Here is a 25,722-nt window from a genome sequence, read left to right as displayed (position 1 = left end):
TGGAGCAGGAAAGAGAAGGAGCGCACAAGAGGGGAGAGGTGGCGCAATGTGAGGGGCTTCGGACGACTGATAGCACGGGAGATCGGTCGCACGTGTGGTTTGCAAGGGGCTTCCAACCACTGCATAGGACGGGAGATCGGTCGCACATGTGGTTGGTGAGAGGCTTCCGACTGGATAGAAAGAGAGAAAGAGAGTGTATGTATGTATGTATATATATGTATATATATATATATATATATATATATATATATATATATATATATATATATATATATATAGTTGAAAGTGTGCCTGTCTGTGTGTCTGTGTGTGTGTTTCTCTGTGACCTATGCACGTGAAAAGTACTGGACTGATCCTCACCAAACTTCACATGCTGACAGAACATGTACCCGGGAGTGTCTGGATGTAAAAGAATTGTACTTCCGACTTCCGGTTTCCGAATTATGATGTCATCACCTGATTTCGTAACGTTAATTTTACAAGTTCAGCCGATTGACATGGGGCCAACACCATTTGCAATAGAATGAAAAAATAATGCTTCAGTCAATTGAAGACGATGACTTCCGACTTCCCGGTTTCCGAATTATGACGTCATCACCTGATTGCGTAACATTAACTTTTCAAGTTCAGCCGATTGACATGGGACCAACGGAATTTGCAAGAGAATGAGATTAATTAAGATGCAAATGATGACATGAAACCAACCTCACATTGTTGAGGCATTATGGTTTTTTGTCTGATGCAGCAATAAATCTTAACATTTTTGAACTCGAGTCTTCTGCATATAAAACATGGCTGGGAAAATATAATATTATAGTGCTGATGAAAAAAAAATCATAATGGTGGCAGCCTCTACAATTTTACAATTAACTGTGACATATACTCCTTCAGACGCGCCGTCATCCACGGGATTCCTGTGCAGAGCACCGGTATCCCTGCTCGTACAGATATATATATATATATATATATATATATATATATATATATATATATATATATATATATATATATATATATATATATATATATATATATTACTCCCCGGGTCTCGGTTATAGCCTTCAAGAGAGAAGCTTTGCCATCCGTCCAGGTAGGGTTTTAACTTGGACCCTGGACGCGACAATGTTGAATTGAGAGTTGGAAGGGGCATGGATCTTTCCAGAAGAATGTTGAACATGGTGTTGGTACTCTTCTACCTTCCACGTGCTGTGGGTGGGAAGGAATGGCCGAGTACCTCTTCCCGGTTTACGCTCACGTCTTCCAAACAAAATGCAATAAGTCCCACAATCTCTCAAAAAATAAGTTTCTGTTGAAGCTGGGACGATAACTATATAAACATTAAGTGGGCAAACCGGCCCGGTTGCAGTTTGAAACTGGAGGGGTAGCACTCGGTAGAGTGCAAAACCTCCGCCGCCAATACTGCTGGGTCACTCAAGTGAACCTAAAATCTTATTCATTAAATATGACGTCAACAGTGCTGACAGAGTTATAGTTCTTTTCTCCAACAAGTTTTTTTTTTTTTTTGCGAGGGGGGGGGGGGGTTGGAAATCACTTAAAACATGTAGAAATGCAAAAAAAAAAAAATTCAAATGTTTTTTCAAAATGGCCGCCATTGCAGCCATATTGGATTTTGGACCGAGTCCAAAAATCTAATGGCACGGTCTTTGGACCATACCTTATCCCCGCACCAACTTTCGTCGAAATCCGTCAAGGAGTTTTTCCGCAATACTGTTCACAAACAAACAAACAAACAAACAGAAAGGGGTGAAAACAGTAACCTCCTATCTTCGATGGCGGAGGTTATAAACAGAACCAGCCATTGCCTGATTGAGTGTCAGCCGATACACCACAATCCACAGCATCACTTGGCTGACATGGCTTTGGAAAGTTTCTTTTATTTTTTACTAGCTGAAGTACCCGGGAATACCCGGGAAATTTGCCCTATTTTGTGCCCACAAAGCGATACCCACCATTCGCAGCCACGCTCCCAGCCCGTCAACAGGACTTCTGCACCCCTCCAAACGGGTTTCGAGCCCACATTCGCACTAACAGCAAAGCGACCTCCATTTTTGTCAATTTGACTAACCCACTAACTCACATTACTCTGACCCCGGGGTCACTTGGGTGGGAATCACTCCTCCTCCCAATCACTCATCGCACCATGCAGACTACATTCGCTCCATACACACAGGCCCGCTGGCCCTCACTCACTCACATCATTTATCTTCCCTTTATCAATTGTCTCCCTAACCCCCTTTATGGCTTGCCTGGCTCATTCATGAGCAGATCGATCAGCAGTTAGCTGTTGCCGTGCGCGTGCAGTTCGAGAATTCAAATAACAGGAGGAGAATGTGTATGTTTAAAAAGTCAACGAATACGAACATTTTGTATTTCAAAAAACCCTAGCGTTTTTAACCGTGAAGCCTTTTGTTATGATTAATACGCTGGCGCACTATTCGAAAGCCATTTTTTTTTCTAATGGAATTTTTTATATATATATATTTTTTTTTAATACATATTTTTTTCATTTTTATGGAGAGCCACTTAGTGCATTCTGGAGCTGAATGTTAGTTCTATATATTTGTAAAGTTTCATCAAGATCGGTTCACTGGTCTAGGAGCTTATTCATCACAAAAAAACAGACAGACACACAGACACGGACAGAAGGACTGCCATTTATATTGTAGATTTTGGCAGGATTGTCAACTCTACAAGCAAGTGTCAAGGATTGTGCTTCAGGCGTTATTATTCACAAAGGACATAAACCACAAAGAAGGAGGGAGTATAAACAGGTTTTTGTTTTGCTATATATTGTTACGGTTGTGGAAATTCACAGAACACCAGTCAGGTTCCCCAGAGGTCAGTTATTTTGGTAAGTGTGTGTTCCAGGTTAAAATTCCCCACCGATGTGTGCCGGGCTGTGCATCTTTGAGTTAGCCGTTCGTCTTTTTCTATCTTTTATTTCAAACAAACAGCATCTCTTCAACGACACTACGACAACCACGCCACCTCCACCACCACAATGACATCTCAACAACCTCGTCAATCTCGACAACACAGCGACCCTCCTCTACAAACAAAAACACCACTCCCAGAAAGCCACCCGAAGAAGGAAACAGAAATGACGGTTATTACAACAACAGAGGCAAGCCGATCACTCCTGGGATTTTCCCCCGCGCGCCGGGAAGGGAGGGGCGAACGCCCCGGACCCAATAAAGGGCCGCGTTGGAACGCCGAGGGAGTGGAGTTGGTTGGTGTCGGAGTTGGTGTGGGGAGTTCAGAGTCGGTGGGAGTTGGGAGTGGAGAGACGCCCCGTTGAGAGCTGGAGAGTTCGGAGGTGGGAGCTGAGTTCGGAGTGTTGGAGTGCAGGCAGTTGGTTCGCTGGAAGGTTCGCCGGCGCAACCAGGAAGCCGGGGTCGAGACCCGTTCAGTCCTCCAACGCATCGTCGGCTAAGCCAGGCCGCAGTGAAGGCCGGACGACCAAGGGAGCCAGTCGGATCTTGGGGGTCCGGGCAAAGACACCGAGGGTCGCCGAACAAGGACCCATCTAGTCACCACGAGGGTGGCCAGGTAGCCGGCCCGGTCTCTCAGGGCCTGTTCCGGTCATCCCAGCCCTGAGTACATTAAAGGCTCACGAGCCTGTTCTTTCTTTCTTGGGTTTTGCATGAAAGTCTGTGGCGTCTTTTCCTCAAGTAGTGAATTGTGTAAGTGCATGTACATAATAAATAGACATCGGCTGTAGGCTTTTTGCTCATGTCTTTTTCCCCATCCCCCCATTCATTGCATTGCCTGTGTCAAAATAAATGCATATTGTTTGAATGTCAACCCGCTAGTTGCGTCCCTTTCTCCATTAACTGCCATGATGCGTTCGGGAAATTAGCTGGCTGATTATCAAGCTGATAAAACGTACATCTGGTCCGACGGGACTTGGCGATATAAAACCTCTCGGCAATCGCATACGGAACGAGCTGCTTAAGCGGCTCGTTTTCGTGCAGGCCCCGTCGAGGTATAAACTCCCAGCATTTTTGTCCGCGCGAACAGTTCGGAATATCGACAATTCGGCGATTGACCGTGCAGCACGTGGACAGAATAGTTGGCTGGTTTATGGTATGTTACAAACACCCGTAGCTGAGTTTCGGCGTTGATCCGGAAGCCACGACTACATTGTTGCGTTCGGTGCACGTGCGGCCTGGATTGGGCTGAAAAGGTCGTGCGCACGCCGAACCGGCGGAAATCGATAACAATATACTCTTCCAGAGTTTATCTAAAGGTAGGGATATTAAGCGAAAGAATCTCTTTTCAAATGGGGATCTAAATAGGGGAGAGAAAGAGGATGGAGGGTGTGTGGTCAGGGGTGAGAGGTGGGGGTAAAATATAGTGTGGGGGGGGGAGGGTTTAAAAGTTAAAAAAAAAATTTTGATGCATAGTCGAGGCTCACGGAAGAGCTTGGTCCCAGAAACAGTTTAATGTGGAGAAGCTGGTGCAGGATGAGTGGAAGAGGTGGGGGGGGGGGGGTGGGAGAAGGAGGAGTTGGTGCTGGAGATGTTTGTGGGGAAAAAATTTACTCCTTTTTATTGACAGGGTCAAATAGTTTTTCCCTGAGTTCACATTAAAGTCAATGGGGGAAATTGGATAGTCCCTGAACCAACAAAATTCCCCTACTTGTGAGTGAAGGAAGCGAAAGAAAAAAAAAATTGAACGCTTTATCGTTGAGAAACCGTTGTGGCCTGTTCCAAGTCGAGGCATTTTTGAGCAGGCAAAAAAAATGGTGGATTAAGACCCCTGTGAGCGAGAGCGGGGTGATCGAGGATGACGCCGTAATGGAGGACACTCAAATAAGGCTGTTAATTTTCATCAAAAGGGGTGTTTAAATGAACCCAAACACCCAATTTTAATTCATGCATCCCTTGAAGTTCTCGTAAGTTTCAACCTATGCGAGGTTTCATGGTTTTGGAGTAATGGAGGACACACACACGCACACACTATTCTAGATTGTTGTGGTTTTGGCATATGGGGTGAAAGAGAAATACAGCTTCCAAATCTTGCATTCTAAACCCCTCGCTCCCTGTACCCATCCTATCCCGTCATGCCCAACTGCTCCTGCATTCTGTATTTCTCACCTGAGAAGTTGTGGAAGTTTCCGGCAACCCTCAACTCTAATTCTGCAACTGGCCTGCAAGTTGGTCAACATCTTTGTAATACACAAACTCTTCCCTCTTCTTCTTCTTTCGGCTGTTCCCGTTAGGGGTTGCCACAGCGGATCATCCGTCTGATCCGCATAGTGATTTGGCACATGTTTTACGCCGGATGCCCTTCCTGACGCAACCCTGGTCGCCTCTTACGACGCAGGGATAATTGGAATTATTACTGTTTCTCCACATTAAACTGTTTCTGGGACCAAGCTCTTCCGTGAGCCTCGACTATGCATCAAATTTTTTTTGTAATACACAAACATGGTGCATAAATGGATCCTCAACTGCAAGCTGATTAGCTTGCTTCCAATTCGAAGCAAGGTCATGGAATCTGTCATGAGAGTTGACATCAAATTCTTCCTTTTCTCCAACGGACTGATCTCAGATTTCAGACCCAGTCATTCTACCTTGGACAGGTTGCTTTAACTCTCCCAACAATTGATAGAAGCCCTCAATCTCAGAGGTGAGATGAGGGCCATCTCTCTGAACATATCTCAAGCATTTGATAGTCTGATACCCTGCCTTGATCTCCAAATTATCTGCTTTTGGCATCCAACGTCACCTCCTCTCATGGATCATGGACTTCCCCCACTTCAATTTTCAACATTTAGCTCTTAATGGGATTATTTCCTCTTTGTCATTGATCTTTCTGATTCCTTGGAAAATCCTGCCTCCTTTGTTGAAGGTTCTGCCCTCTGCCATATAATTTCTCTTCCTTTAGACAGGTAGGCAACAGCCTCTTCCCTCTCTGCAGACTTTGATAGAAACAGGAGCTCGACCACCACTTGGAATATGTCTTTCGACTCGGACAAATTCCATTCACTCACCCTGTCTCTCCGAAACAACAGTCCGACATACCCTCCCATATACTTCTGAAACAAACCACTTGAAGAGGTTAAGTCACTCAAACTTTTTGGTCTCACCATCGGCCACGATATTTCTTGGGCAGACCATATTTACAAGATGGCCTCCAATGCCCAACCTCCGACGGAGCATCCATCCTTCGACGTGCAGGGTCTTTCCTTGGTCAATATGAACCATTGACAACCTGTAAGGCCTTTATTCACAGCTTAGTGGAGTACCGCTCTCCCCTTTGGGCTGGCACCCCTGACTCGCACCTTGCCCTTGATGTCGTGGAAAGCAAGGCCCTAAAAATCATTGGGATCTCCCGCAACAAAACTGAGTTTCGAGGCCTGTTACTTTCGCATCGTCAGTGGGTTGGTGGACTCTCTATTCTCCCAACTTATTTTTGGTCTTGCACCCTCTATCCTCTCTTGGCTCTGTCCCTCCCAAGTTTCTTCAGAGTGCAGATAGTCTGCCACTGCCAGTAACACTCTTCGTTGAACAACAAAATTCCTTTCTCATTACTCACCTCCACTCATTTGTTCCTCTTTTCTGTTACCTGTGGAACCAACTTCCCCCATCTGATCAGTCCCATTCTTCACTCCATGGTTTCAAGACAGCTGTCCACCACTACTTCAGGTCATCTCTCATCCAAACTCATGACCTCTTCCACCCCAAATTACCCCATTTCCAAGCACTCCCTTTTTCCAGGTTATTGTGACCCCCCTCCCCCCACAACTCTTTTCATTTGTAAGTTGTCGGTTGTTTTTTTCCTTTTCTTTTTCATCCCCGCTTTCCCCTTCCTCTTCATGATGTGTATCATTCAGCATATGTGCAGTTTGTTCAACCTCATGTGCCCTTCTGTCCCTCCCTTTCCTCTCGCTCTCACTTCCACTCTGCTCTTGGTATTTCCCCCTTTTCATTTTGTTCCCTTCCATTCTGCTCGAGCTCCTCCACAAGCATTGATCATACATATATACCAAAAAAAAATTCTGCCAAAGAATCCAAGACCTTCAAAATCATTGGTATCCCCTGAGATGAAACATCCAGATTCATTGCTCATCTCCACTCATTTGTTCAGATTTTCTCTCACCTGTGGAACCACTTCCTTGGTCTGTTTGATTTATTTCTTCCCTCCAGTGCTTTGAGACAGGTGTTCACCACCATCTCAGGTCATCACCTTTGTGGAATTGACATATATTTTTGATGTGACCTAAATTGGAAGGCCATGACCTTATGAGACATTTTAACCCTTTGAATCCTCGTGGCAATTTTACCAGCCACTTCAAACTTCCGTATTCCAGGGAGGCCAGGGTGGGGGAACAAAGTCCAATGAGATCAAGGTTCAAAGGGTTAACATTTTCACCATCACTCGATTTAGGTTTGTCTGATCAGAATGAAATTGGCCTCCCTGGATAGCTGAGAGTAAGCCACATTTACGATTGGTTTACATCATACCCTCCAAGTTAAAGGTCAAGGTCTTCCACCACGATGACGACGAAACTGCCATTTTGGTTTTTCTCCCATTTTTCTGTGAATGTGTGAGCTGTATGTTGGATCCGGCTGTGATTTTTGGAATGAAATTTTGCTTTGATAATGGGAGTAAAAACTACGTGGAGTTGCCATTTTTTTGACCTTTACCTAATTTTAAGGTCATGACCTAATTATATACATTTTAACATTTTCCACCAGACCTCATCTTTGGTTTGTCTGATTTCCACCAGAACCTCCATGAGTCTCCACTCTGAATACAAAAAACCATAATGCACTACCTCTTCGCTCTCCATCGCATAGCAGGAGAATACCTTACGAAATGATGTCAAATCAAACTCCTATTGTTGTTTGATTCTCTCCAATACAAAGTTCATATCAACAATGAATTACCTTCATAAGGACTCAGGAGATTTTGTTTCCTCTGTCTTTCATCGATTAGTTACTACAACCACAACTGGGGGAAACTTAACAGTGGATTTATTTCAGAAACTTGCTTGTTCACTTTAATGCTTTCGAATTAAGAGTTTGTTTTGACTTTTGTTTTACTTGTTTCTAGGACTTTCAACTCAACCTGGAATTGATTGAAATAAAAATTCAATCATTGCTGCACTCTCGGGTGCAGGAAGAGAAGAAGAACCTCCAACAGACGAGTTCACATAAAGTTAATCATGATGACTGCAAATGTCCATCTCGCCATGCCTCAAAACATCCTCTCAAATAGACTTTGTCAAAATGTTTCCCTCAGCTCATCTTCCCTCCGAGCTGAAGGGGCAATAAAAACCTCGAGGTCCATCTCTTTCTGGGGTATTTGTGTGTGCGTGTGTGTCCGTGGGCCCTGTCTCTAAGTAGTATTGTTTAAGGAATTGCTTGTACATTTGATTCCCTTCTTTATTCGGATAACTCTGCTCTTTGTGTGCTTCCCTTCCCCCCGTTGTAAATAAATCCCCTCTTGTTGAATGTCCCAGCTCGTACTTGTCCTTTCTATCATTGGTTTGCCGCACTACGAACGGGAATTAGAAGGCCTCATTGTTGCCGTAATCGTGCAATTGGCCGGCAGGGTTCTGGTACTCTCCGCTTGGGGCACGACTCGGTAATGGCCCGGATCGCGCAGATCCTGCCGAGGGTGAATTTCCCCGGTAGTTTGACGATGTGGGTAATTAGGTATATTGAAATTAGCAATTGACCCTTCCCCACGTGGTCGACCTATTGGCGATCTTCGGTCCGATAAGGGACCCGTGACCTTTCGGATTTATCTGAAAGGTACGACCTAAATTACGGGTGTTCGGTAGAGCCAACTCTACTGCACTCTCTTGCTGTCGTGCTCACCACCGAGACCCGGCCCCACAACAATATTGTGATGGATTTGGAAATGTTGTGCACACAAGCAGCCAGAGTCCCCGAAGTTCAGTTATTTTGATAAGTATGTGTTTATAGTTAGAATCCTTCCTTCTGTCTAATGGGAATTACATGTGTGCGCTACGAGTTATTTTTTTAGCGAGGTTTTTCCTCCTCATCAACAACAACAAATACTATGACATCCACTACAACGCCACCGTCCCGCACTCGACCGGTCGCCATTGCCCATGTATTTTCGGCTGAAGGCGTGGGCGGATCCTCCAACGCCTCAGATTGAGGCTCCGTCCAAAGGAGGGGCATTGACCGTTTCCTCCAGCCAATGAGCGAAGGGCGAGCATGACATGCACGCCCCAGCCAATCGAGAGGTGACCACGAGTCATCCGACAACTCCTCGTCCAATGAGGATGCGAGTGGGAGGAGAAGAGACCCCTCCCATCTCAGAAGAGTCGAGTGGTTGTCTAGACCAGTGTTGGAGAGACAAGGGTGCGTTCTGCAGGATCATGGCGATTGTGTTCTGCAGGATCGTGGCGATTGCGGTCTTGGTGGCGGGTGTGGCTTGGTCCCGTTCGTGGGCCGTGGGTTCGAGTCGGTGGAACCGCTCGAGGTGGGGAGGTACCCGGTTCTACAGAAAATAAACCCACGAGGTCCATTGTGTGTGTGTTTTTGTGTGTGTGTGTGGGGGGGGGGGGGTGCCGTCATGTAAGTATAATTGTTAAGCGCTTTTTCCTTGCTCATTGTACATTGCCTGCCTTTTACTCGTGATAACTCTGCTCTGTATGCTCCCCTCCCCGGTTATTATTGTAAAATAAACCGCCCGTGTTAAATGTACCAGCTCGTTTTCTGTGCTTTCCTCCATTGGCCTAGCATGGTGCATGTTGGTAGGGCCGTTCGTGCCACGGGTTGTTCATTGGGACCGGTGCGGCTCTGGTAACTCCGCTCGGTTACGCCGGATCCGAGTCGGTACCTACGACTCGGTCCGGACAGAGTCGGCCGAGGGTGTGGTTTTCCCTGGTAGTTACATGACGTGGGTACTTAGGTATATTGAAATTAGACAATTAACCCTACCCCACGCCGTCGAAGTATTGGCGACCACGGTCCGCTAAGTGACCCATGACCTTCAGACTTATCCGAGAATCACGACCTAAATTCCGGGTGTTTGGTGGGAGATGACTCCACTGCTCCACCTCGTGGTTGTTTATCGCCACCGACCCCCGGCCCACAACAATATCTTGTCATTCTCTTTTTTTTTTCATGATGAAGTTCCAGAGCCACTGCTGACCGACACATTTCTTCCTCCTATCTTTCACCTGTGGAACCAGCTCCCGCAGTCTGTTCAATTCCAATTTTCCTTCCAGGCTATCTACTGCCAGGTTTCAGTCGCCAATAGATTGGAGAGCAAGCAATAACTTTTGTCAAAGACTTGTGCGTTTGCTGAATGCTTCAACTGAACAACCAAGCCAACTCCTGATGGACAGGACTCGGACAGGACTCAAGCAGAGCAACCTGCTTCTCTCCAACATCTCTTTCAATGCTGGCAAATGGCACAGTTTTCACCTTGTCACTCCGAGCGAGGGGTGTGGGAAGAATGAATTTGACATGGGTGGGTGACCATTTGGCCCATCTTGCCTATGCTTCCTCTCCTCCATTTTAAGCCTGGTGTTGGCTTAATGGTTAAGGTGACTGGCTGAGGATCTTAGGGTCTTGAGTTTGAGCCCCTGTTCCAATTGAATTATAACACCACGTGGGTTGATTCAGCCTGTCATTGTTCTGAGGTTGGCAAAATGAGTCCCAGTGTACTGGAAAGAGAGGGCACTGCATCAGCGGCACAGCTGTACCCCCAGAAAATGATGCCATCAGCAGCCACAGGCTGCACATAAAAATCAACCATTCCCAAATCAAATGTAATCGATATTGCTTTGGCAATTTAAAGGCATTTGAAGATGAATTTAACGATCTCTTTCCCAAATCAGTGTGAATTGCCAGGCCCAATTAATGGGCGAATGTGATTAGTTCAGCGAAGAAAACCTCGATTGTGGATGCAGTGTTCCACCATTTTCTTTTATCCACTGACATGGTGGCACTTTTTAAAAGGATGTGATGTCATTCTGACCCACATTTCATGTGAAATAACAAAATGTCTGAACCACTCCGTCGACTCATTACTATCATTGTGTAAATTGTGGTGAAGTTTCGATTTCCTCCGTTGAACGGTTTTTGATATATGCTCTTTGCATAAGAACAGCCACTTAATAACTGCTGGCAATGATGACCGGGTACCAAGATGTTCCACTTTGATACAACCCCACTTTGAACAGACACCTGGCCCAATACGTCCTTTTTATTCAATTTAATTCAGAATGGGATTTTAAAAATAAATTTGAATTCAAATCAAATGGAAGACCAAGTAAAATAGGTATTGCATTGAAGTTCCCAGGAGGAACCTGAACAGGCAAAAAGCCAAGATGAAGACATCAGGAGGAACTTGGACAGGACTCGGGTCAGGCCCGTCACTAGGGGGCATTTGGGTGCAATGCCCCCCCACATGGCGCATCTGGTGCCCCCCACTTGTACGCCACCCATTTATGCCCTGTTGCACCCTGTGAACAACTTAGTGTTTAAGAATGAGTGCCCACTGTGAACTCGTTGCTGTTTAAGAGTTCACCTGTGTGAACTAAAACCCTTATTCCAGATGTTCAACATGGTGAATAATCAGGCCTTCTTGGATAAACTGTTCTTTAATAATATCCTTCTTTGAATAACAGTCAAGAGATAAGTGTGTGCTTCCCAGCGCATCTCCAAAAGCAATTGGCAAGACAATACAGTCCAAGACCACAAGATAAAAGATAATAACGCAAGCACCAATGCCAGCAGCCAAGACCTCATGTCGTTGTTGTGGGTGGTTATTTATATATATATATATATATATATATATATATATATATATATATATATATATATATATATATATATATATATATATATATCATGGATCATTTAGTTTTAAGGAATAGCCAATCAGCGTATTCGATATGGAGACCCTATTGAGCAGGTTACCTGATTGGTTGTAAGTTAGGTATAAACGTAATATCGTCATAATATGATGATATGATTGAGGAAAAGACATAAATTTACGTTATTAAAGATGAAGTGCACGTGCACCGCGTGACCTTCACAACCCTCCATCTTACGAAAGTAATTTTATAATAAAAATTTAAAATATGTGTGTTTGCAATCGTGCTGACATTTGAAATTATGCAGATAAAACCTGTTTTTGATGGATGGATCATTTAATCAATAAAACCGTCAACCGTCAAATGTCGCGAGTCGCGAGATTAGTGACGCGAGTCACGAGGGACGAATCGCAGAGTATGAGCTCGCAGCAGGAGAAAAAGACGTGGATGATGGATATACGAAAATGGCTCAGAAAAGGAAAAAATGCAAGCGACGAAAATGAAGAAGATGATGAAAGACATGTTGTGGGAGGAGTTGGAGGAGGAGGAGGAGGAGGAGGAGGAGGAGGAGGAGATGATCATGTCGATGAAATACCGACAGAAGCTGGCCAACCTGGCCAAGCCAGCAACGTTGGCCCTGCAGTTGGAGCCCCAGTGCAGGCAGCCGAGTTGCCACGCTCGGCGGCGGCCTCGGGATCGGGTGTGACTGTCAAGCCGCTTCCCGATGATCTTGGAAGTGAGAGACCGAATCAAGTTGTTCTACAGCGGTACCCTGGCCATCTGTTGCAGAACAAGAGTCGCTCGTTTGTGTCCTCGTGGTACCAGACTAATGAATGGCTGGAATACAGTGTGCAGACAGATGCAGCATTCTGCTATCCATGTAGGAAGTTTAACACTGCACGTGGCCCAGTGAACTCTACTTTCACAGTGCGAGGCTACCGGAATTGGAAATATGCCGTTGAGAAAGGCAGGGGGTTTCACAAACACGCAACTTCAAAGGAACATTTAACTTGTGTTTTGAGGTGGAAGGAGAATGAGAGGCGCATCGATTGTGGGAAGGACATTTCCACACTCCTCAATGCTGACCAGCTAAATAGAAACCGGTACTATGTGTCTGCTCTTATAGATGTTGTGGGATTTCTCGCCGAAAATCAGATACCTTTTAGAGGGAGCCTTGATAATTTTGAAGATATGTCAGATGGGCACAGTGGGCTCTTCTCGCTTTTAAACTACACACTCAAAAAAGACACCGAGCTAGCCGAAATAATAAAGCATATCCCACGAAACGCAAGCTATACTAGTCTGGAAATGCAGAATGAACTGATCTGCACATTGAGTAATGTTGTGACGGATGCCATCGTGGAAGAAGTAGGCACATCATGGTTTACCATCAAGGTGGATGGGACGAGGGACCCCACTGAATGTGAGAACATATCAATCATCATTCACTTTGTATCGGCATCAAATGAAGCAACAGAGCGTCCACTCACAATAGCGACAGCCGACGCCGGAGATGCAAAAACATTGACAGACCTAATAATTGCAGAGCTGACAAAAACAGGACTTGACACGTCAAGAATATTAAGTCAGGTGTACGACGGGGCTTTGGTAATGGCTGGGAAGCACGGTGGGGTGCAAAAGTTGTTGCAAGAGATATTGGAAAGAGAAATCCCCTATGTGCACTGCTTAAATCACCAACTCCATCTGGTGGTTATCCACGCACTGGCAGCAGAGAAAGCTGTCACTGATTTCCTCGAGGTTTGTTGTTGCCTTTACAAATTCTTCAGAAAGCCCACTGTTGCTGCACAGTATTAAGGTGAGTGGTTAAAACGACTTCTTGATCAAAGGTGTATGGGACATTTAGCCACCGTGTCTGTGATCATAGGATCTTTTAAAGATATCACATCCTTACTGTCGGAGATTGATGCAGACTGCGCCTACGGTGCAGAGATGAGCATGGAGGCAATTGGGCTTTTGCGGGAAGTCTCTGGGCCTGCCTTCATGTTCATTGCTATCTTTGTACAAAAACTGCTGATGTTGTTAGATGGCCGTAACAGACTCTTGCAGGCAGAGGACATGGACTTGCTAACGGGGTTGGAACTGGTGGCGAGTGCTACAGAGTGCGTGAAGGAACTCCGCTCTGAGGATGAGTTCACTGATCTGTGGAACAAGGCCAACGATGCTCACACTTCTACACCTGCACCACCAAAACGGAGACGCACAATGCATATCACCCTTCCCTTTCCAGAGAGGGACAACAAGGCCCCTCTTCCAATCAGTTGGGATGATGCCTGTGTTCCAGGCAGAGCACAAAACTGCATGCAACGACACGAGTGCAGCATTTACACCAGCCTTGAGAAGTTCAGCATGGATGCCACAGATCCCTAGAGCTTTACCCCGTTTCAACCGGTTCACCGCAGCCCGTGTTTCCACAAGTGAAGGTGGACCACAGTTGATTGGAGGGTCAGCAACAGGGATTGTAACACCCTTGATGTCCACCTCGACAGCAGGGGGATTAGCCTGGTACAACCGCTCAAAGTAACCGGCCCAGCGGGCCTTCACTTCAGACTCCTCTGTCAAGAGCCTACCACTCTCTACTCTAACTGCAGTGCTCCGAGGGATGGGCTTGGATGAACGCAATGCGCGAATTCCCCTGTAAGTGGGACGAGAATCACCAGTCCACAGGTGATGCTCTACCCCCTCACAGAATCCTCGCACATAGGCCTCCTTGTCCACCCTTAGTGCACGTACAGTTTTACGCTTCAGCTCCCTGAACAGCTCAGCTCTGCCATTCAGCCTGGCCCTGTGACTGGTCAATGGTATCCAGTGTCCCTTGAGAGACAAAATTCTTCTTTTCCCTGCGGTGAGTTCCAAGACATCCCGCCGCAACATCAAGGACTGTGGTCTTGAAGCCACTCCACAACTCTTCAGGACCCCCCAAAGCACCCAGACACCCCAAATGCCACTCAGCCTGTTCGCAAACTCCTCAGCTACTCTCTTATCCTTGAGCTTGTCAACATCCAGCCAAGGCTGGGATGGTACCATTCTCCAGGATTTAAGGTGCAGCTTTAGAGTTGCTACAACAAGCCGATGGTCAGTATTGAGGAACTGAGCACTCCGGTAGACCCTGCAGTTCTGGATCATCCTCCAGCGACCGTCAATGAGGACACGGTCAATCTCCTTTACCGCACCGCCAGTGTTGGAATACCAAGTCCAGCGATGAGCTTGTAGGTGCTGAAACCATGAACCAGCCACCCTAAGTCCATGACTTCTTGCAAAGTCAAGGAACTTCGTGCTATTCTGGTTCATAGTTCCTGACCCATGGGGACCAACAAATGTCTCATAACCATCCCTATCATTTCCAGTTGATGCAATGAAATTCCCCAAGACGAGAAGTGTATCTCGTCTGGGGCACTGATCAACCACAGACTCGAGCGTGGCGTAGAATGTGTCCTTCACGGTGAGGTCACTCGCCTCAGTCGGAGCACAGACAGAGACCAGGGAAATGACACCGAAGGAGTGACGAATCCTGAGTCTCATTATCCGACAAGGGCCTTATTCAATAAATAAATAAATCAAAAATAACCCAGATTCAAAAAATTAAATAATTCTGGCTGCCAAACCATGCGTCCGATTAGGTTGAAATTTGAAACGTATTCCCCATCACGACGAGTTCGTAATTTTGAAGTTTCATGTTGATTGATGCAGCAGATCGAGAAAATTTTAAAAATATTTTCCTTCAATTCAATATGGCTGCCAAACCACATGACTGATCAAATTATTTCTGAACACCCAGGTATCCCAAGGCTTGGTGAACTTGTGTGTGAAGTTTCCCCTTGATCTGTACAGTTGTTCTCGAGATGTTAAAAGGTTTTATGGTAAATCCAATATCATGGCTGCGAAACCATGTGACCTATGACGTCATAGGCAGGGAACTGTTCCTCAGAGATAGGTGGTCATTTCTGTTAAGTTTCTTCTTGATCTGTTCAACCATTTTGGAGAAAGATTTTTGAAGATTTTTTATGTTAAAAACAATATGGCTGCTGAATCACGTGACAGATGACATTATCAATCCCCCCCCCATACAATTTCACCATGGATGCCCCTCAAATTTCTTTTTTGTAATGATCGGATGTAGTGTTCTGCGAATGCAATTATGACGTCATAATGAAGGCAGTTCAAGTTTTCTCATGTGGTTTTGGAGAAACAGGTCCAACGTTTCTCCTTCATGCCAACATGGTTGCCACACCACGTGATCTATGATGTCATAATTATCATTCAAACCTTCCACATGAGTCGTCTCTCCAATGGTGAAAATTTTGTCTCAATCCGACAAGCGGTTCCAGAGAAAAGGGAAAAATGCAACAAGCAAACACACAGGACCGATTACTTAATCCCCGCTTTTCGCTTTGCGAGTGCGAGCTAATTAACACTAATAATAATAATAATAATAATAATAATAATAATAATAATAATAATAGTATCATCGATCGATATATTACTAAAACTCTCATCTTGCAGGTATATATGGGTATATGCAGTATGTATATGCAGTATATATATATATATATATATATATATATATATATATATATATATATATATATATATATATATACACACACACGTGTGTGGAAGTATGTAAATTCCCAAAATACAGCCAAAACGGAACACGAAAGCACAAAAATTTTCGGCCCACCTGACTCACCATTCTCCTGCGGTGTGTCGTATCAAGTTTCTTTCAAATCGGGCAACGAAAAAATCATTAAAAAAATCAATTCCCGATTCAGTGAAGTCCTGATTCTCTTCGGGAGAATTCGATCAATGCAAAAAACTCAGCGGTATAATTCGCCACAGCTATCTTTTTTTTTTCTTCTTGAAATGATTTATTTTTCATTAATCGCTGTAACAACGGGAACCCGTTGGGTTCCCGGGTCAGGTTCAGTATTTTAAATAATTTTTCACCAACCATTTGATCCCGATGAGAAATGTAACGGTTTCCTCACTCGAGTGTGTATTGTTATGACGTCATAAAGGGGGAGTGTCCATTTTAACAAGTCGAATTCTCTTCGTGTGTGTTTGTCTCTGTACGAGGTGCTCGTTGTAAGGGATTACAAACTTGGTTCCTTATCGAGAACATCAACATGAATCGAAGACAGTTCGTTGAGGCTGTGTGTCTCGTGTTTGTTTACCTGTACCTGGCTCAGTGCGTAAACGCTCAAACGGACAATCCACCGACCATCCAGGTGGAAGGAGCTGATGAAGAGGAGATTCCTCGATTTGAGGAGGGTGGGAATGGAAAAGGTTCTGCCGATGTGGACAACGTGGGGCTGATGGACTCCCTGTGGGCCGACGGTTTGAACTTCAAAGAAAAACTTCCCTCCAAGATGAAGCGCAAACCATGGATGGACGAAACTTCGGACTCGAACCTCGTCAAATCGACGGATGGAGTTTCATCGCACCTTTTACCTCGTTACAGAACGAGGAAAGTTTTCCAGGACCGAACACAGATTGGGGAACTTGTCCATCGAGCCTCGGATTCTGGCCTGGATGATGAGATGATTGGTCACGATGGGAAGATGATGAAAGATGAGGATCCCGTGAGGGGGAATGAGGTTTATGAGGAATTGGGGTTAAAATCATCCCGAGAGGATCAACTCAGGAGGAAACTGAGCTCGTTACAAAAACTTTTACAAAAAGGAATTCGTGACCAGGCGAATGGAGTCGAGGCTCAACAAGCAGAGGACGGTCGTCTTCACCACCACGACCAACAAGGAGAGGATGTTCATCTTCACCATCAGGACCAACAAGGAGAGGATGTTCGTGTTCACCATGAGGTTCGGCCTCGAATGACACACAACTCCAAGACTCGTTATTTGGTAAAATTGTTTCCATTTGTTGGGGATAGCTAACGAGTCGGCCATTTTGTCATTTATCGTCCGGCTCGTTGATCGTTTCGGGGACAATGATTCTCACATGAGGTGTGGCAAGTCATGGGTTCAAATCCTGAACGTGTCCTTGCCTTGTTGGTTGTTTGGATTGGGGTGAAGAGAATGTTTTCCAGATTTGATATCGGGGAGGGGTGGGGGAGGGGAAGAGGGTGTAGGGGAGGGGGAAAGAGGGGAGAGAGGGGAGAGAGGGGAGAGAGGGGAGAGAGGGGAGAGGGGTGGTGAGTTATTTATTATATTAATATCCGTCTTGTCCAACCCATTCATCCTCTCCTGCCCCCCCCATTCCTCCCCTGCCCCTCCCCCCATTCCTCCCCTGCCCCTCCCGCCATTCCTCTCCTGCCCTTCCCCCAATTCCTCCCCACAGACACTTTATCCAAGTCTCCCTCGATCTCGGCCCAAAACTCTGCTGCTCGTGTTTCCCCCTCTCCATACTGTTCATTGTTCGTCCTGATCCCTTCAGAGCACTCACTCTAACATGAGCCTCGACTGGAAACCAAAAAAAACTAGGACAAATGTGTCCAAGAGCAGCGTCCTCAAGGTTTTGTCAGCTAAAAAAAAAAAATCTTAAAAAAAAAAACAAGAACAACAACTTCCGCTATTTCGTCACGTGCTTTCATTAAGCCAATCACGAAACCCGTCATAATGTATTTACGATATATCGTGTATTTACGAAATAAATGCATTTCCGAAATTACAATACGATAAATGGAATAATCTTTAAATCGTAACGTGAACTTTTCGAAACTTAAAAGCAAATGTTCGAATATATTTAAAAGTTCATGATAGACGCTCTCAAAAGGCACCGTCTGTGTGAGGATGTGAACATGTGCTCAGTATTTCAGGAGATCCGGATCTTGTATATACAATGGCTGAGTCCGAGATATTAAGGTTTTGTCTTCACAAGAAGAAGAAGAAGAACAAGAAGAAGAAGAAGAACAACGCCGAGCTCTCCATGAGCAGCGTTTCGCGTTTAACTATGGACCCCTGGTTCTGTTCGTGTTGTTTTCATGACATTTTGAATGTTGTGTTGAGGACACGATAAATCGTACTGGAGAATGAATGAGAAATGACGTTGTGATGTGAATGAATGACATCAAATTTGGAATGATGTTCGTCGTCGTCGTCGTCGTCGTCGTCGTTAATCCACAATATTCCACAATAATTATTTTCTTGCATTTGAAACTCAAAATATGCTAAAATTAACTTTTAAGTCAAAACTTTTGTCAGTGATCGAAAAATAGTCTGGAAGATGCTATGACATCACGTTCTCCAAAAACTTTGTGAACATTTGGAAACAGCGTATGAACAATGGCGAGATGCTAATCGGAGAGTGATTTCAGCGGCGATGAAATTGAGTGTTTTCATTCCGATATTGCCGAGGACGAGTCGGAGGATGATGGGAATTTCTACTGTGGAGTTTCTGGCCCTGATTTTTGATGGTTTGGTACAGAATCATCGTAGAAACTTCTGGTTTGCGTCGCTACCTTCTCCAGAGACAGCTTTTATTAGACAAGGTCAGAGGTCAAGTTGACGGTTTCATAAGTACCAGTCTATGACTGCTTGTTTATGTGTTTTTCCATGTACTCTTTAAGAATACATTTCAAGGTTTTTCTCACTTAAACTCAACAATTGATTCTGTGACAGAGCAGTATCTGGAGAACTTGTCAACCAACAACTCATATTCACAGAGTTGTAATCAGATGTGTTTATGCCTTCGTAATCCTCGGCTGTGAAATGGTCACCACAAATGACAAGTCTTTCCAAAGGGTCCTCTTTAACCGTTTTCTTTGGGGGGAAATTCGCCCATTTTGTTTGTACAAATCTTATCCACTGCCGGCGAATGTTTGATTCCTTCGGGAATCGGTGGGAGCGATTACCCGTTTTCCAGCCATTTTCGCAAGACATGACGACACACGTACGAGGCATGATGTACAAATATCCAAATAACTTTATTCCACAATAATCTCTCTAGAATTCCAGCAATCTGTGTGTCTGTCTGTCTGTCTGTCTGTCTGTCTGTCTGTCTGTCTGTCTGCGACCGCAGTTTCTCGACGACCGGCGGTCCGATCGGATTGAAACTTGCCAGGAATATTGCCGGGGCCCCGCAGATGTGCCTTTTCGACGTTTGATGTCAATCGGACGAGGGGTTCTCAAGTTACGGCCATTTATCTGTCGACCAATGACAAGACACGGTGCTATGACATCACGAATGACATCACGATTAATGTTTTATTTATTTATTTATTTATTTATTGCACGATTGACGGTCCGATCTGATTTAAACTTGCCAGGAATATTGCTGGGGACCCACGGATGTGTCTTTTTGAGGTTTGATATTAATCGGATAAGCGGTTCCCAAGTTACGGCCATTTACCTGTCCACCAATGACAAGACACGGTGCGATGACGTCACGAATGACGTCACAATTAATGTTTATTTATTATTTTTATTTTTTGGTAATTTGTGAACATTCAAATCCTGACATTTAAAATGCTCGAAAGTCCTGATTGATATCACCAAGAGGTGCAAGAGCGAAAACACTGACACCTTGCATATTGACGAGTGGGGGTGAGAGAGTGGGAGCGAGAGAAGAGGGATGAGAGTCGGGGGGAGAGAGTGGGGGGCGAGAGAGGGGGCGAGAGAGGGCTGCACATACTGGCACTCACCTACGGGCACGCACCTACGGGCCTGCCTCTACGGGCCCGTACTAGTTCAAAGTAAAAAAAGGGTAATATAGACAGTTGCAAGCTCAAAAAAAGCGAAAGAACGGCCCGCTGAACTGGACACTTCTTCAATGAGCGAGTGAGCGTCCGCTTTGTTTTGGAGAACGTGACGTCAACCATATATGGCAAGCGGCTGTTTTCAACAGCCTCGAGAAATAACAACTTTGGAGTTAAATTTCATTAATTTTCACAATAGTTTGCATCGAACTATTTAATGCACATATAATCATATTGATAAATTTTCAGAACATGTTTCGTAACCTGCAACCTGCTCTTTAAGGCAGAAATTTGTAATTTGTTCATGGTGTCGGCGATAGCTCACCTACTCTTCGAGAAAGGGATCTTTATATAACGTCTACCAAGGAATACTGACAGACGTGATGCCCAGTTTAACGTGCACGTTATGGAAGGCACACACATTGATGATTCACCCTCCTGTGAAACACCAGGATGACAGTTTATAGCTGGGTCGGGATTCAAACCCAAGCCAGAAAGCTTCTTGGTGTGTGTATATATGTGTGGTGGAGCAGCACACCCTTCACCGTGGTGAAAATGATGACTGAAAGGAGCTTTAACACAATTGGGCGACATAGAGAGGTTTATCAAAGATGGAATGAGGATCTGTGAAACTGCTGATCCACAGGACACGGCAATTTGGGAGTGAAAGGAAGGAGGAAATCTGAGTTGGATGGATGTTCATTGTGAAATTGTGTTCGCCCAGCTTGGAAAGAGTCATGTTGGAGATGAATGGTGCATCCTCTCGGAGTCAGCAGGAAAGTCTGAGAGCCGCAGAATATTGTGGAAGGGAATTACAACAAGCGGATGTGGGATTCTGTATATCATGTTGTGAGTGGCTGGATACTCAGGAAGATGAACCGAAGTTATGACAAAACTTTGCGTATTCGTTGAATTCTGACCTTACGCACATGAAGAGAGATCTTAGGAAGGAGAAGAAGAAGAAAAATCTGACCTCACGAGCACGTTTTCCACAGGTAACAAAATGGCGGCTAATGATTGTATGGTTGCTTCACAAGATGCTTCGTAATGTCTGTTTTGCCGTGTTCATCTGAACCCTTTTGAAACTCGGTGCTGATTGGGTCCCTGAAACTTTGGTTTTCTGTGGTAGTTACTCTTGAGTTTTGAGGAGAGATCATGAGGACGTGGCTTGTATGGAGACGTGGAGGGTACACCTGGGTAGAGAGGGATGCGGCCGTGTACGAGTCATTCCCTTTTTACAAGAAAACAACGTCCCCATCCCTCCACCTCCCCCCCTTAAAAATAATTAAAAAACAACAACAACAAATCTCCTGATGGTGCCACGTCAATATTATCACCTTGACTTACAATCCACAGTTCAGAGCTCACTGGCCATGAGGCCACTAAGACCTTGAGTTTCAACGTTTTGCACGAGAGACACTCCTCAAAATCAGTGATTGTCAATCGGTCATTCACAAATGCATTGACTATCTTGAATCAAATATCAATGCCTCCATTGAACTTGAGAGCAAACGGATTAGTGCACTTGAAACAAAAGTCTGGGGGATGGAAAAGCTAACCAGTTCAACAGCAGAATCCGAGGCACAATCCATGAAATATTCCGAGCAGCTTATGTTGTTCGAATCAGTAGAAACAATTACTTGAGGAACATTCTCGACTTCAAGATAAGAATGAAGATTGTCTTGTGCTCACAACAAAACTATTGGAGTACAAGTTCTGTTTGCATGATGTAAAGTTGGAGCAAGTTCATCATGAAGGGCCAAAGATTGAGGGCAGACCACAGAATTTCCTCAGTAAACTCAATTGTTATCAAGATAAACTACAAATCCTTCATCACCAATGGAGGGTTATCACCAAAGTCTCATACTTCTGTGTTGAAGTTTGAAGACCTCACTCAACAAGATCTTTTGGAAAATTTCCGATGGTCAATGCAAGTTTCCAAGGCTTACCAGGAAGGAAACTAAAGGGGGAGTATTAGGTATAGTGCAAAACCTCTGCCATACTGCTGGGTCACTCAAGTGAACCTTATATCTTATTCATTAAATATGATGTCAACAGTGCTGACAGAGTTATAGTTCTTTTCTCCAACATTTTTTTTTTGGGGGGGGGGGGGTTGGAAATTACTTAAAACATGTGGAAATGCAAAAAACAGAAATCGAAATTTTGTTGAAAAAAAAAGTTGCAAATTTTTTTTTTCTCCAACAATTTTTTTTCTCTAACAATTTTTTTTGGAGGGGTTGGAAATCACTTAAAACATGTAGAAATGCAAAAAAACAAATTCTCCAACAATTTTTTTTTTTTGGGGGGGGGGGTTTGGAAATCACTTAAAACATGTAGAAATGCAAAAAAAAAAAATTTTGGGTGGTGGGGGGACCAAGTCCAAAATCTAATGACATGATCCTTGCACCATACCTAATCCCTCCACCAAGTTTCGTCGAAATCCGTCGAGGACTTTTTCCGTAATACTGTTCACAAACAAACAAACAAAGGGGTGAAAACAGTGTCCTCCGATCTTCGATGGCGGAGGTTAATAAACATTGTTTTCTCGCTGGAATACAGTTTAATCAGGAAGGGGTGTTGGCTCGAACAGCGAACATAATGGAATCTCCACTACCTGAATTCCTTGTTTCACCTGCTCCTACTGTAAATCTGCTGGTAATTCAACAAATACTTTCTTTGTAACTTGTCTGAGTTGTCCCGCTGATCATGGTTCATGATGTAATTGGGCTTGCTGGCAATCCAGCAAACATAACTTGTGCAAATGAGAGCACATGTGACAAACGACTTTGAATCGAATGATCTCAATCTTTTTCGGAATATTCCTCATTCATTCGATGTAGATTTGGCGGGAAACGCAGGAGGTGTGCAAGGCGAAGCAGTAGCTGATTACCTTACTAGGTGGTTGAGCATGGCGAGCAGGGCTGACGCAGAGGTGTGAAAGGGCAGGAGGTGTTGAATGTGGACGAGGAATGAAGGCAAGTGAAACGTGAATAAAGGAATTAAAGGTGGTGAAAGGAAAGAACGAGAACATGAAGGAAAGGCAGATATGAACCCGAATAGATGAGATTACGCGTTGCGTGAAACAAGACACCTCAAGACGCTCTCGGCTGGCTGAGAACTCGGGTTCGTTCCACTCGTCCCTCTCAAGAAGATGCTCTCAGTTGGTAATCGGCTTCCCCTGCAGGAGGAGTTTCAGCTGCTGGGAGATCCCTCCCACCTTAACCTGATTGGTGCATTGGTACTCTGACCCCCGTTGGCACCTGGTGATTGGCTTGCGAAGTTTTGGCGTTGTCTTTTTAAGATAATCGATTGACCTATCTGGCACCATATATGGTTCCAGCTGTCCACCAAACCGGTTTGGGGTGGGGGTTTGGCATAACTTTTGCACCGTGGGTTGGAAATGACAGGCTGAGCCAGCGTGAGCTTTTCGCAGACTGTATTGTGATGAGTGATGTGGCAAATTGATGTCGGTAAGTGTGTGGAACGAGAAAATGACATATAGGATTTCTAACTATACACTCGCAATGCACATCTGTCCACAAAAATACAGTGGGCCGAATTTACGAAAGTTCATCTGACGAACATACACCTAACCCCAAAACACGAACAAAACATTGTTGGATGTGCACAGCTGATCATTCGTCTAAATCGCAATTTACCAAGGGAGATAAACAGCCACTTAGTTGTGTGCGTCTAAACAGCAGATTAGTCTGTTAAGTACCCTGCACCTGGTGAGTGCCCAATGAGAATGGCTCCCCATGCATGAGGGAGGTCCCAGAGTTTACGAGGGCTGGAGCCATGCTTGCGCATGGCAGTTGAAGTTGGACCTTGAAGGAAGGAACATCGCTCCTTCCCTTTGCTTGGCCCCCATCTTCTCCTCTTCACACCTCTTCACCATTTCACCATTCCTCCTCTTCACCATCACACCCCGAGCCACGTATCACCTTGGGCCACATCAGTCCTGAAGCTGCCATCAGTTTGTATCTGCCACAAGCCCTCACCTGCACCTTTGTTCTTCTCTTGTAAATCTGGGACTTTGGTGCGATTGTGGGGTTTGGCTATATTTAGTTATTTTGTGCATAAGTTTGCATCTCCCATCATCCCTATTTGTGTCTCTCAACCGCTTGGGTTGTCTATTATTTATTGTGTCTTGTCTTCCTTCTCCCCGTATTCTGTTATAATATACCATTTTAAATACTAGTGCGGGCCCATAGGTGCGGGCCCGTAGGTGAGTACCAGGATGTGCAGCCCTCTCTCGCCCCCCCTCTCATCCCCCCCTCTCACCCCCCACTCTTTCGTCCCCTCTCTCGCCCCCTCTCTCGCTTCCTCTCTCGCCCCCTCTCTCGCCCCCTCTCTCGCCCCTCTCTCGCCCCTCTCTCGCCCCTCTCTCGCCCCCTCTCTCGCCCCCTCTCTCGCCCCCTCTCTCGCCCCTCTCTCGCCCCCTCTCTCGCCCCTCTCTCGCCCCCTCTCTCGCCCCCTCTCTCGCCCCTCTCTCGCCCCCACTCTCGCCCCCTCTCTCGCCCCCCACTCTCGCCCCCCTCTCTCGCCCCCTCTCTCGCCCCCTCTCTCGCCCCCTCTCTCGCCCCTTCTCCCGCCCCCTCTCCCGCCCCCTCTCCCTCCCCCTCTCCCGCCCCTCTCCCTCCCCCTCTCCCGTCCCCCTCTCTCGCCCCCTCTCTCGCTCCTCTCTCGCCCCCTTCTCTCTCGCCCCCTCTCTCTCCCCCTCTCTCCCCCCTAGTCTTGCCCCTCCTCTCTCCCCCTCCTCTCTCGTCCCTCTCTCTCGCCCCACTCTCATCCCCCTTCTCCCGTCCCCCTCTCTCTCAGATATTGGTCGACAGATAAATGGCTGTAACTTGGGAACCGCTCGTCCGATTAATATCAAACCTCGAAAAGGCACATCCGCGGTTCCCCAGCAATATTCCTGGCAAGTTTCAATCAGATCAGACCGTCAATCGTGCAAAATATAATAATAATAATAATAATAATAATAATAATAATTAAACATTAATTGTGACGTCATTCATGATGTCAGAGCACCGTCTTGTCATTGGTCGACAGATAAATCGCCGTAACCTGGGAACCGCTTATCCCATTAATATCAAACCTCAAAAAGACACATCCGCGGGTCGCCAGCAATATTCCTGGCAAGTTTCAATCAGATCGGACTGTCAATCGTGAAAAAAAACAAACAAAAAAAAAACATTAATTGTAATGTCAT

The 25,722-nt window shown here is 45.3% G+C and overlaps 1 protein-coding gene across 4 annotated transcripts in view; it reads left to right on the top strand.

Moving 5' to 3' along the window:
• The window catches only part of LOC147034457 (uncharacterized), a 46,033-nt gene that overhangs the window by 5,451 nt on the left and 14,860 nt on the right, over positions 1–25,722 (top strand). Inside the window, exon 1 of one of the 4 annotated variants that reach the window (XM_085883666.1) lies at positions 16,741–17,715. The exons of 1 other annotated variant lie outside the window; for it this stretch is intronic. In XM_085883666.1, coding sequence (XP_085739792.1) covers positions 16,981–17,715 — 735 coding nt within the window. In that variant the 5' untranslated portion in view covers positions 16,741–16,980. Of the gene's footprint in view, positions 1–16,740; positions 17,716–25,722 lie in introns of those variants that run through there. 2 more of the 4 variants (XM_085883665.1, XM_085883664.1) reach the window with 2 other exon arrangements.

The sequence above is a fragment of the Eptatretus burgeri genome, chromosome 1 (assembly GCF_056783735.1).
Source record: "Eptatretus burgeri isolate ZD-2024b chromosome 1, Ebu_testis_v1, whole genome shotgun sequence".
NCBI lineage: Eukaryota > Metazoa > Chordata > Myxini > Myxiniformes > Myxinidae > Eptatretus > Eptatretus burgeri.
The sequence above is the reverse complement of the archived record's forward strand: the minus strand, read 5'-3'. Positions and strand labels throughout refer to the sequence as shown.